Source organism: Nilaparvata lugens, chromosome 13 (assembly GCF_014356525.2).
Source record: "Nilaparvata lugens isolate BPH chromosome 13, ASM1435652v1, whole genome shotgun sequence".
NCBI lineage: Eukaryota > Metazoa > Arthropoda > Insecta > Hemiptera > Delphacidae > Nilaparvata > Nilaparvata lugens.
Genome location: NC_052516.1, coordinates 22,533,285 through 22,546,739, shown reverse-complemented (window position 1 = coordinate 22,546,739; position 13,455 = coordinate 22,533,285). Strand labels below are relative to the sequence as shown.

General features: G+C 32.3%; 1 protein-coding gene across 2 annotated transcripts; it reads right to left on the bottom strand.

Annotated features, from left to right (window-relative positions):
- Positions 1–347: 347 nt before the first annotated feature.
- LOC111051984 (adenosine deaminase) lies at positions 348–13,144 on the bottom strand. Of its 2 annotated transcripts, XM_022338578.2 has the most exons (9): positions 12,140–13,144; positions 11,253–11,314; positions 8,065–8,190; positions 6,917–7,053; positions 6,534–6,734; positions 4,373–4,485; positions 1,825–1,997; positions 1,054–1,180; positions 348–509 (listed from the first exon to the last, which is right to left on the bottom strand). In XM_022338578.2, the coding sequence occupies exons 1-9, from the start codon at positions 12,164–12,166 to the stop codon at positions 426–428; spliced, it is 1,050 nt and encodes a 349-aa protein (XP_022194270.2). In that variant the 5' UTR covers positions 12,167–13,144; the 3' UTR covers positions 348–425. The 2 variants fall into 2 exon arrangements, with proteins under 2 accessions (XP_022194270.2, XP_022194271.2); XM_022338579.2 differs by lacking the exon at positions 1,054–1,180 and having other exon boundaries at positions 394–509; positions 12,140–12,727.
- Between the last annotated feature and the right edge of the window lie 311 nt (positions 13,145–13,455).

The following is a 13,455-nucleotide window of genomic DNA, read 5'->3' as shown; positions in this document are numbered from 1 at the left end:
TTTTAGGCGATTTAGATTTTTGGTAACTACACGCGCCCGGCCGAGAGAGCCTACACACTCCCGGATTTCGCCCGAGCCGAGCCGAGCTGCGCCAGTAGCCCTGGACGGATTTGGCTCGGCTCGCAATAAAATCGCCTACACACTCACAGATTTCTCCCGAGCCGAGCCAAGACAGGCCAAATCCGTAGGTGTGTAGGGCCCTTTAGTGACCGGTTTTTCATTAGGGAACTTTGGACTATATACGGCGAGGTGGAACTACCCTTGGGTATCCCCACCATTGAAAGCCATACGCTAATAATAATCCTTGAATCATGTTGAAGTTTAAAAAAACTTAGCAGATAGTTACATCAGATTTTGGAATATTAGTTTACTGTAACAAGAAAACTATGAATCTATCTCTTCAAATTTTTCTTTTTATTGAAAAATCATGTCCATAGTTTCTTCATGGTTTCCACAAGTTGTGCTTTCTCATCCTGAGGTAGGAAACAGGCTTCAGCTGCATTCAGGTTCTGAAATCAATTTGAAATATTGAACATATCTTCAATCACATAAAATTATAATGAGGAAATACGGACGTTCACTTGTGAACAGTACGAAACTGCTGCTTTACAAATGAAAATATCAATTCAATGTCATACACTATTTATACGAGGAAATAGCTCTTATATCAATATGTTTATAATATTTCAATACCTGTGGTCAGTTCAGAAAATATGGTTCTCAGCAGGATAAATTCAACTCTTTGCACTTAACACGTTTAGTGCTATACAGTTCTACTAAGACGTGTACGAACTTCCAGCCTGTGCTATGCTAAATGCATGTGAATGCCCCACCGTGCTAAATGGATGTTATGCATTAATTGATCTTCAGATACACTGCATCAATAAAATGTTTTGTAGGCTATCAGTGTTATATAAAATGAGAGTATATTTAACACAAGTACCAATCGGCGTTATATAAAATGACATAATAACACAAGTACCAGTGTATAATACTGCACCCAGTTCAAGGTAAGTTATCATATTCAATTAATTTGAAATTAATTGCACTCACAGCTTTTTTGAAGTGATGAGAATTGAGTCCCCATTCTTGTAGCAGTTGATAGTCACTGTCAACCCATTTATTAATAACAGTCGGATCATCACTACTTATCGAAAAATTCGCATCATTTTCTGCAAATCTGGGAATAAATAAATTAATTGAAATTGAAAATATTCCTCAATTCAATAAAAATCATTTAAGTTTATACAATAGATAATAAACTAAAAAAATTGCAGGAATGACACCTGCAAAGACTTTACTACTGTGAATCTCAGTGTAGGGGTGAAAACAAATTTCTAAAGTACTGTATCCGCCTCAAAATATGGAAACTGTTACTTACTCAGTGGCTATAAAATGAATGTTTAAACAATTTATGTTCAAAAATATAAATGATATAGTGTTATATTTTATTATAGCCTAATGTTGTGAGCTACATTAATCAATATGAATACTGTTTAGTACATGAAAGTTTAATATTAAAAGAAATATCGCAACAGTACATTTTGTTCAACAGTAGAAGTAGAATGATACAACAGATTCTTTTACAGTACGGTATTAAAAATACAAATTTTTTCGACTTGGGTCCGGTTTCTAAAAGACACTTATTAAAAATCTGAAAGACCATCGCTCCTCTTCTATAGATTTAATGGTCCATTAGACTTAATAAGTGTCCAAGAAAACGATCTTAAACAGCGTATCTACCATCAATATAGCAATGGCTTACATTTCAATTGCAATAATTAGCAGTACATATTGTTCTATCGGAAATAGAAATGCTTGTACCTGATAATGGGATGCTTTTTGTGGTCATTGAGTTTTACAGCACCAGTGAGAATACTGGAATGAGGACACGTCTCGAAATGCACCCGATCTTTCAAGCAATTTTGAAACAGCTTCTCATCTTCTACAGTGTGATAGCCGTGTCCTATCCGTTCAGCATGGAATATTTCCAGTGCCTACAAGAAATCAAACCATAAGAATGAGAATTACTGTGAGAGAATGTAAAGGAAATTATAAAAATAGTAGAGTTCACAGAATATACTTATGGTTCATATTATTTATACTATTTATGGTTGATGGAAATATAATTCTAGGTTTAATTCAATAATTAAGTGTCAGCAACTAATTCATTGTATAAATAATTAAGTGTATAGGCTACTTTTATAGGTACTTTCAATGCTATGACTACCCTAAAGACTTCTGTGACAAATATTGACAACAAGGATGTAATATTACATTTTTTCTCGATTAAAATCGAATCTTCAATTCGAGATCTATAAAACTTGATAGTAAATATCAGAGTAATCGATATGCGGACAACTTTTTAACTGAGAATTTATCGTAAATAATTGTGTTTCACATTCCATGGTATCACCGAAACAGAGTTTACATAATAAATAGATCATTATAAATATAGAGGATATATAAATTTAAAATAACAGTTTCGAAATAAAGTTTTATTGAGAACAAATGTAAAATGTAAATTCTAAACTTGTAATTTATAATTTTTTGGAATTTAATATCGGTGATGTGTTCATGACATCGACACTGGTTTTGAGGTGGGGCTTTGCTCTGTACCCGTTAGGTCCTCTCTCTAAAAAATGGTGGCTGGCTATGTGTTCTCTAAATATTTTTCTGTTTAATTGAATTTTTAATGTTTTAAATTGAGTTTTGAACAGTTTTATGGTGTTCTAATTTTGTATAAATTGTTTTGTGTGTCTACAAGCCTATAGCCATTGTTTTTCAACTATATAAATGGATAAGTATTTAGCTTGTAATGATGCTAGATGCTTAAGTGTGTAAGGTATTGTTTTGTGGATTTGTGTTGTATATTGCCAAAATTCTTCTGAAGATTATAAGTTGGTTTGCTCTGAAAACTGGATTTCTCATTCATAAGCAATAGATCCATTCATAGTTTATCAAGAATCTACCATTTTGGAGCCGATAACTTCCTTTAGGTTAATAGGTGTGAAATGCTATCCAACCTATTCAGGAGAAATTGGTAGCACGGCAAGGAGAACAGCTGAAAGAAGATCTTAAAATAGGTACCTGGTAAGTTAATAATCGAATTTCCTTTTTGTCTCAGTGTGATTGATTGCATTGGACGACTTGGAATTAATTTAATTGTTCAATTAATTCAATTATCAATTAATTTTTTTACACACACATACAAGTTTGATACAGAGATTAACAAAAAGAATACATGCAAACAATACACATTAAAAAAAAAAGAAAAAGAAAGTGGTGCGAAATAAAATGTGGAAGATTGAATGGTTTTTCAACTATGGATATCCATGTACTAGGAAAACTTTCAATCCTTGAGAAGGTGGAAAAGGTATCAGGGAAAGTAAATAGACGGTAGATATGAATAAAGGATGGGATGGGGGAAGAATAATAAGGGAAAGGATGGAGAAAGAAACCCATAGGACCAGGTGTTAGAATTTTTTTTGAAGAAATAGATGAATAACAAAGGATTGCAGAATAAGCAAGCACACAAGTCAGAAGGGCTAAAGTGCACGTCCAGTGCCAACATACCTGTCATCAAATTTTTGGTTGGGATCGATTTAGTATGTTATTTTGAGCACAAAAATTAAACGGCGCTCACTATTGTTTTTTAATTAAACTAAGTTCAAAGTAGCAGAACTTTACATGCATTTAACCTATAAGTAGCAACCATAAGTAGCTAAGGTTAGGAAAAGCTGTAGGTTAGGAAAAGCTTTAGGCTAGGAAAAGCTTTATGTTAGGAAAGCTTAGGTTAGGAAAAGCTTTGGGTTAGGAAAACTCAGATTAGGAATATCATAATTTGATGATTAAAAAATAATCAAAATGGCTGCTACTCATAGGTTAAATGCATGTAAAATTGGGCTACTTTGAACTTAGTTTATTTAAAAAACAATAGTGAGCGCCGTTTAATTTTTGTGATTTTGTGCTCAAAATAACATACTAAATCGATCCCAACCAAAAATTTGATGACAGGTATGTTGGCACTGGACGTGCACTTACACCAGTCAGAAGAGTACACTCTGTGAAACATCTCATAGATAGAAGAAGTAATTAGGCTACACTTGATCCAGGTGTTAATATCCTGTTTTAGTTTTTTAGGTAGTTATTTTCGCACATTCAATACCGGTATACTGTTGTTTTAAACCGTACTGTTATACCGTACTGTAATTGCTGATTGCATTGAGTAATGTGGAATTCAATCCAGTAACTATAACATCCATCAAATGTGGTCAAAACATAGACCTAGGCTACCAAAATTCAAATTTCTTCATTACAAAGAACTCGCTACAGCCGTTCAATTAATACGTTGAATAGATAAATGACTCACCCTTTGTACCATTTCAGGGCCCCCTGATTCACCAGCATGCAAAGTTCTATGAATTCCACATTTTCTGGCTTCTTCGTAGCAACAAATCGCCTGAGAGTTGAGTTTTACTTCCTCTGCAAGAGAGAAGAAAAACAGGCTAATTCAGTTTTTAGTGAGATTCACGTTGTAAAGTCAGCACCCGATTGACATTGGTTTGCTACCCCTATCTGTCATTAGCTCTATATAGCTCTATACTTTTCAAGTCCTCACTGCTATTGCAAAACTGTTGGCTATAATATGAAGAACACAAAATGAACTCCCAAAATATTTAATCTCAATTATAAAAATCTGGTGTGGTGCACTCACACAACTTTCCTTGCCGTTATGAAAATTGATCAACTGACGCTAGTGTTACCGCGCATCTCAAGTCTACTTTTCTAAGATCTGAGCCAGCTGGTGACAGGACAATAGCGCTGCAGACACACGAAGTCTGCTATCTCTTCATAGCGAATGATTCAATAGCATCAACAGTTTGCAATTGAATAATCTCATTTTCTCTAATTTCGAGCTCATTTTTAATTTTAGGTGGAAATGCTACTGAACATTAATTGTAGAGATTTCTATGCTTAATATTTTCCACTTGATTTTTTTGTTTAAATTGTATCTGAAGCCTGATAATTGGGAATCTAAAATCAAACTTTGCATAGATGGCGCAGTGCTCCTGAATTTTTTAGAGATATGAGACTTATGGCAGTTGATAGAGCTTATCAATGACTTTTCTAGGTATGAATTTGATCAAAATCGTTGGAGCCGTTTTCGATAAAATCGCGAAAAACCCTGTTTTTGGCAACATTTTCGCCATTTTAACCGCCATCTTAAATTGCATTTGATTGAAATTGTTCGTGTCGAATCCTTATAGTGTAAGGACCTTAAGTTCCAAATTTCAAGTCATTCCGTTAATTGGGAGATGAGATATCGTGTACACATACGCACATACACTCATACACACACACACACACACACACACACACACACACACACACACACACACACACACACCACACACACACACACACACACACACACCCAAAAACCACTTTTTTGGACTCAGGGGACCTTGAAACGTATAGAAATTTAGAAATTGGGGTACCTTAATTTTTTTTGGAAAGCAATACTTTCCTTACCGGTACCTATGGTAATAGGGCAAGGAAAGTAAAAATGTATCATTATTGAATCATGAGAAAATCTATTTTCTTGGTTTTGATAAATAAAATAATTATGTTTGAGATAAAATTTATCATTGTTAACAAAAACCAACAATATTGATATTTTGGCCTATATATAAATATCAGAGATAAACTGAAATAACTTGAGTCACAGTTATTTAGAAGGCGGTTGAAACAGAAAACTGGCAACTCTACTGTTCTCGAACTGATTTATTCATTTAAATCAATTAATTGATCTCATTCGCCTGAGATTTGATAAAAACACAAACAAAAAGGATATAACATGAAAATGAAAAGAGAAATTAAAATTGTAGAGAAACAATGTTTTAACAGGAAAAATTAGTCAGGCCTATTCAAAGAATATTGTTCTGAGAATAATATTATAATGATTAGGCTACCGGTACCTATATGTTTCAGTTTGAAAACTAGCTCGAGGATTACTGCAAAAGTAGGTGCGAAACTGAAAACTATCAAAACTGGCTACCCCTGTGGAATCCTCGAGTAGATGATTTCAAAATTAAAATAGTTTCAATCTACTGCTTTGGCAAACCATTAACAACTTCATGTCAGATTGGATATTGACTTGTTAAATACAATTTTAAATTTATATCTTCATGCTCTCATCATCTTAATCTATTCTGTTCGAACGTTTCATGAAAAATTATTCTAGAATATATATTATCGTCAGATTGTAGGTTACTTTATCCAGTTATATTCTCATTTTATACATTAGACACACAATCAAAAATTGTTTTCAATTAGGTACTTTCATCATCTTAATCCATTCTGTTTGAACGTTTCATGAATAATTATTCTAGAACATATACCGTATTATCAGATTGTAGGCTACTTAATCTTGTTATATTCTTATTTTATTCATTCTAATATAGACATACAATCAAAGAATCGTTTTCAATAGCAATATTTTGTAAGGTACCCGGTATGTGTTTTCTTACCTGGATTATATCCAAGATTCTGTTTAGTGGCCATATCGATTCCCACCACCCCTTCACCTTTGAAGTAATGTGCAAGTTTCAAAACATCATCGACCGAGTCTTCACCATTGAATCCCACCAGAATCGATCTCACTTTAGCTCCAAAATCCTCCTCCCCTCTTGTAAAACCTCTTGTAACTGCTTCCACCACTTGCTTCAAACCTTTGACATTTAAAAAGAAATTATTCAAGTTGCACGTTGCAGTTTCAACACTGAACACAATAACAGATTTTCATCAATTGTGAATAAGAAAATAATAGGAAGAGAAAATAGATAGGAAAGGAATAGGAAAAGAAAGATTTAAAATACATATTATTTTAAAATTATAAATTCTAGTAACTAACCTGTTGATTTTGAAACCTCCTTTTGATTTTCGGGCAAAAAATTGTGTGGGCAGTACCTAGCTTCAGCGTAGGCCACTTTATTTTTACTCATCTCTTCACTGAACTCATAGGCTACTCGCTCTGCTGCTTCCAAACTCCTAGAAAATTGTAAATAAATAGTAAAAGTTTTAAGGGAATAAAGGGTTTTGAGATGTAAAATTGGCAGTGAGAGAAATTATATACAATCATATTCTTAAGACATGTTTCCCACATTCGGCTATATTGCCGCTATATATATATGAGGGTACGCTTTAGCTGTTTTTTCACTCTTGAAAAAAATAAATTTATTTATTTGGGGAAAAATGTTAGATAGATATATATCTTCCATTTTCACTTTATAAGTTATAACATTACAAAAAGTGATGTGGGCGAAAAAGTGTTAGGTTTGAGAGGGTAATGATAAGAACATTGAAAAACATTTTTACAACATAAAATAATAAAGGTTCTTCAATTTTGAATAGCATTACGAACTGCGCTATTATCAATTCACTTTTTTAGCATGATATTAAAAACTAATAGCTTGTTTATGATAATTTATCTTAGTGTAACCAAATAATAATCAATATGAGTAATTATTGATGAACTATTATCGACTCAATAATAGACTACCTACTAAATGTTATAGGCCTACCTATTTTATTTTACAAATGGTTGATAATAGTAGGTACCTAACTAAACTATATACCAACTAAGTTTAGGAGACGAATTTATCATTTTTGAATGACCTTTGGGCAGTGGTTCATATTGTATTTGAAAAATAAGAGAATATTCAACACTCTTAACAGCACATCATAACTTTTCTTTGACGGTTTAATGGTGAAGTGAAACATTTGATTATTTAAAATACCCTACATCACATCAAACTATCCAAAAATATTTTTTTGTAAGATAGGTATAGTACTGAAAGGTTGTTGATATTTTTTGCATATATTAGTAAACCAAATTAATTAATACAAGATTGAAAAGAGTCTCATAAAGCTCATTCAAGAGTACACTCATCTCTCTACTCAGTAGATTGACTCTAATGGAAACCCATTTCCATTGAGATGTATAATCTCATGAACTGAATATTTTATAGAATCTATAATCGGCATTGATCAATGACTCACTTCAAAGCTTGTATGTAGATTCCAAATGGCTTCAAAAAGTTTGCCAAATCTATTGGTTCAGTGACTGTCAGAGCTTTGCTAAGAGCTTCAAAACTGCCATCTCCAGGCAATTTCATGTCATTTTTTCTGAAAATGAGAATTTATCAAAATTTAAAATATTATTATCGAAATGAATGACATTATTTGAAATTAGACTGTTAGGTAAATTCAATGAATTCTCATGAACTTCACCGATTTTCAAATAATTTTTCAAGCACTTTTCAAAACCTTATCAATGTCAAGATTAATGACTTTATTAGGCGATACATATGTCATTCTAGTAGTACTGTACTTTGATGATAATTTGAGAGGAAAACTCAAATTTCAAGTTGCACTACAAGTTAATACTGAATCGTAGTAATGCTTAAACCGGTACCCTACATATTCATTGTGTGTCCTAATATTTATTGTGACAATAGTAATTCGGCTAAAATCTGCATCAACCTAATATGTCATAATATTATGATATAAATATACAGAAAGTTGAACAGAGCTTAGTGTCGGATCCAAAGAGGGGCTAGCGGCTAGCCCCCCCCCCCTTGGGTATCCAATAACACTAGATAAAATGGGTAATTTCTTGTTTGGTTCGGTTGCCGAATGTGTTTGTCAAATTGGGCCATCAGATAACATAGCATTGTACTGTTGAAAAAGGTTGTAAGATTAAAGTTTCTTTTGAATACGTTTTGTTACATTTTTACTGCCCTTTGAAATATTCAACTTAATATTTCTTTGTTTTGAACTGTTACTGTCACCCTTTAAATTCAGGATAAGAGTAAACCAGCTGAAACTTACACAATACTTCTGCTTTAGAACTTTTATAATAAGGAATGATAAGTATTGCATTGATGCATTATGGAAACTTATTATAAGGTAGAATAACTAAAAATTTACATACAGGTTTATTTTTATAACTCAATCATTTGTAAAAAAGTAATATCAGTACTAAAAGTATTCCCGTACATGAAATAATTAAAAAGGTAATAGCTTTCAACTTTCAAATTCTTATGGTCAAAGGGTCAGATATATGATTTATGTTAATGCAAAAAACTTTGTAATGGCTTTAAAATCCTTTTATTTTTAGTCAATATTCTTGGGTCAAACCATAGGATTATGCATCTAAACTCTGGTCAATAATGAAGAGTTAAAGACGGCCTAAAAATGTGCCATTTTACACTTGAATTTTGAAAATTCCCGCCTTGCTGGGGGGTATTCCATCCCCCCCGGTGCTTTCACCCCTCCCAAACGCCCAGCACTCCCCCTTTGGCCTATCTTGGATCCGCCACTGCAGAGCTTAATATAAAAACATCAATAATGTTATTTGAAGGTTTGGCATGTTCTATAGAAATTTTATAGTCCTGTAATACAAAGTTGGATGTTCCAGGGGTGTTTTTAAGAAGTGATCCATGCAATAGACTCATAAAGTCTAATAATATCCTATTTTGAAGGACTTATTATTTTGATAAGGCCTTAAATGAATGAAACGATTTTATTTCGGGTGATGCCCACATGAGCTTTCAGATTGTACGTGGATAATAATTTGAGAGGAAAACTCAAATTTCAAGTTGCACTACAAGTTAATACTGAATCGTAGTAATGCTTAAACCGGTACCCTACACATTCATTGTGTGTTTATTGTTCATTTTTTATATTATGTTTTTTATTGTTTTTATGTTCATTCAGTATTTTCGATAGTGTAATTTACAACATTAGGTACGGTACCTAATATTTATTGTGACAAGAGTAATTCGGCTAAAATCTGCATCAACCTAATATGTCATAATATTATTATGATATAAATATACAGAAAGCTGAACAGAGCTTAGTGTGGGATCCAAAGAGGGGATAGCGGCTAGCCCCCCCCCCTTGGGTATCCAATAACACTAGATAAAATGGGTAATTTCTTGTTTGGTTCGATTGCCGAATGTGTTTGTCAAATTGGGCCATCAGATAACATAGCATTGTACTGTTGAAAAAGGTTGTAAGATTAAAGTTTCTTTTGAATACGTTTTGTTACATTTTTACTGCCCTTTGAAATATTCAACTTAATATTTATTTGTTTTGAACTGTTACTGTCACCCTTTAAATTCAGGATAAGAGTAAACCAGCTGAAACTTACACAATACTTCTGCTTTAGAACTTTTATAATAAGGAATGATAAGTATTGCATTGATGCATTATGGAAACTTATTATAAGGTAGAATAACTAAAAATTTACATACAGGTTTATTTTTATAACTCAATCATTTGTAAAAAAGTAATATCAGTACTAAAAGTATTCCCGTACATGAAATAAAAAGGTGATAGCTTTCAACGTTCAAATTCTTATGGTCAAAGGGTCAGATATATGATTTAATGTTAATGCAAAAAACTTTGTAATGGCTTTAAAGTCCTTTTATTTTTAGTCAATATTCTTGGGTCAAACCATAGGATTATGCATCTAAACTCTGGTCAATAATGAAGAAGACGGCCTAAAAATGTGCCATTTTACACTTGAATTTTGACAATTCCAGCCTTGCTGGGGGTATACCATCCCCCCCGGTGCTTTCACCCCTCCCAAACGCCCAGCACTCCCCCTTTGGCCTATCTTGGATCCGCCACTGCAGAGCTTAATATAAAAACATCAATAATATTATTTGAAGGTTTGGCATGTTCTATAGAAATTTTATAGTCCTGTAATACAAAGTTGGATGTTCCAGGGGTGTTTTTAAGAAGTGATCCATGCAATAGACTCATAAAGTCTAATAATATCCTATTTTGAAGGACTTATTATTTTGATATGGCCTCAAATGAATGAAACGATTTTATTTCGGGTGATGCCCACATGAGCTTTCAGATTGTACGTGGATAATGGAAAGTGTGTGGGTGATTCGATGAATAACGATCATAATGATGAATATGAGTCCATGCCTACCGGCGGAACTCAAACCCAAGAACTTGAAGGTTGATATACACCAACAAGCTCTCACACATTCATGATATTGATATACCGTACGCCGTGATGTAATCTGTGTATCATTAAATAATTCTTGAAATATATCAAGGAAATACAAGAATAAAGTTCTCATCAAACGTAAATTATAAGAAAAAGGATTCCTATGTAATCAATGTATAATAAATGCTTTAAATATTATGAAATATAAAGAAATTACCTCATCAAGTCGTAGATGGTTCCATGTCTAATTGCTCCATCAAGATGGACGTGGAGTTCAACCTTTAAAAAATAGAAAACTCTGTATTTTTTAATTATAATTTAGTAGAAACACAAAATATGGATGGACACTAAATTAAGAAGATAAAAAATAACAAATTAAACAATGATTTTAAGGTGGAAAATAATTTATTATCATCTTGATTTCTTCAATACGGAAAAATCAAAATAACAAATAAAACAGAGACTTCAAGCTGGAAGATAATCTAATTTCCTTTTTCAGTAACATATAGATACGGTATAATAAATAGGTATAATCTATGAATTTCGATGAACTGAGTGTCAGAGTCCCATCTTCAGCCTTTGACTCTGATATTCATAAGCTTTGGGTCATGAGAAAAAAAATTGTGTGGGGGGAAAAAGTTATAACACCTAATGATTATTATAATTAAGAAAATCGGCAAATTGCAAAATTGAATTTTTATTTTAATAAAGAAAATTTATCGATTAATAAAGGCTAAGCTCATATATGAAAAAAGATTTTCACAGAAACTTTACATTTCCAACTCAATTAACTTTTTAACATTTACCTAATAACATTTAATATTCAAGTTAAAAAAAAACTTCAATTTTATCAATAATAATAAAAATAATAAGGTAACTAATGATTATTATAATTAAGAAAATTGAATAATTGCAAAATTGAATGTTTATTTTAATAAAGAAAATCTATCGATTGATAAAGGCTAAGCTCATCATACGAAGAAAGATAACTAGTATTTACAAAGAAACTTTACATTTTCTACTCAATCAAATTATTAACATTTAACTCAAGTATTAATCTATCATAAAAATTAAGGCTATTAAGAAAAAAATAGCTGTTCTTACCCTCTTTTGTTCACTATCCAATTTCATCCTAGAAAAATATCCAACTTCTCAGCAATATGATAGTACCTAATTCAATTGAATTCACAATCTTATTGTGTCAATAAATTAATGTATGAATATTTGTTCAGCGTTATTTCAACTTGAAGTAGATTGTAGCGTAGACAAAAACAAACTGATACAATAATTACAGTAACAAGTTGTTTAACACCTTTGCGATAGAGCACTGGCACAAAACTTGTTTAGAACACAAAGAAATAAATAGCTATTATATCATCCTTTGTGAATACAGAAACTTCAAGCTTGGTATATTAGTCTAGCTCTAGTACCTTGTTTGGCAACGTACTGAACAAATCTACTTAAGCTGAACCAATTTCACAAATAAGCAAATTGCTTGCGAATTGACAGAAAATTATTACTAGGCCTATCTCGTAAAACCAAGGTTTTTATTTCAATTTCACTACAGTACGCGTTGTACAAATCCAATCAAAGAATTGGTGAAAACAATTCAAAGCTATCAGATTCACTTCAATCTGTCAGCATTAATTGAATGAAAAGCATTGATGCTATTATTTTATAAGAAATGCCTATGACAGCTTAAAGTGAATCTTGCGATAGTACTGGAGATAATATTAAGCAGTAATCAAATTAATGTCTTGTTCACTTGTAACAAAATCACTTGAAAACTGACAAGTTGAGTAGGCCTCCACTTAAAGTTAGCAATTCAATTCACAAATTCGTCATAGAAATCTTAAGTAGGGTACCTGAAAATTATAAAATTAGCTCACTTCAAAGAAAAATTGACAAGTTTGAGTTTGAGTTTAAATTGGTGAATCGAGTTAGTTTGGCGATTTATAAATGAGTTAGCAAATTTACAACTGTGTAAACTTGAGATTGATTTACTGCTATGTTCAGTTAAAAATGTTGAGTTGACATTCAGTATTTGAAGAGTTGAAGCAATGTCTTGGAGAAAGTTTATTGTTTTGATTACAGTTATAGTAACTACTATAACCTGTCAATCTCTGTTCAAAAACAGGTTGATGACACACACTGCTGAGTTGCTGTTTATTTTGTTTTTATCAGCAGTGTTTCATTGAACAGGTGCTTTAGAAATAAATGTTTATGATATAAATATAACTTATCTTCGGTACGTAGGTCCGATTGCACAAAAGCCGGTTGAATTTTAAAACCGTGATTAATTTCACAAGAACCAATCAGAGAAGCCGTCCTTTCTAAAAAGACTCACCACTTATACTTGTTACTTGCTTCGTCTTCTCCGTAGTCAGTGACTTCTCTGATTGGTTCTTGTTAAATTAATC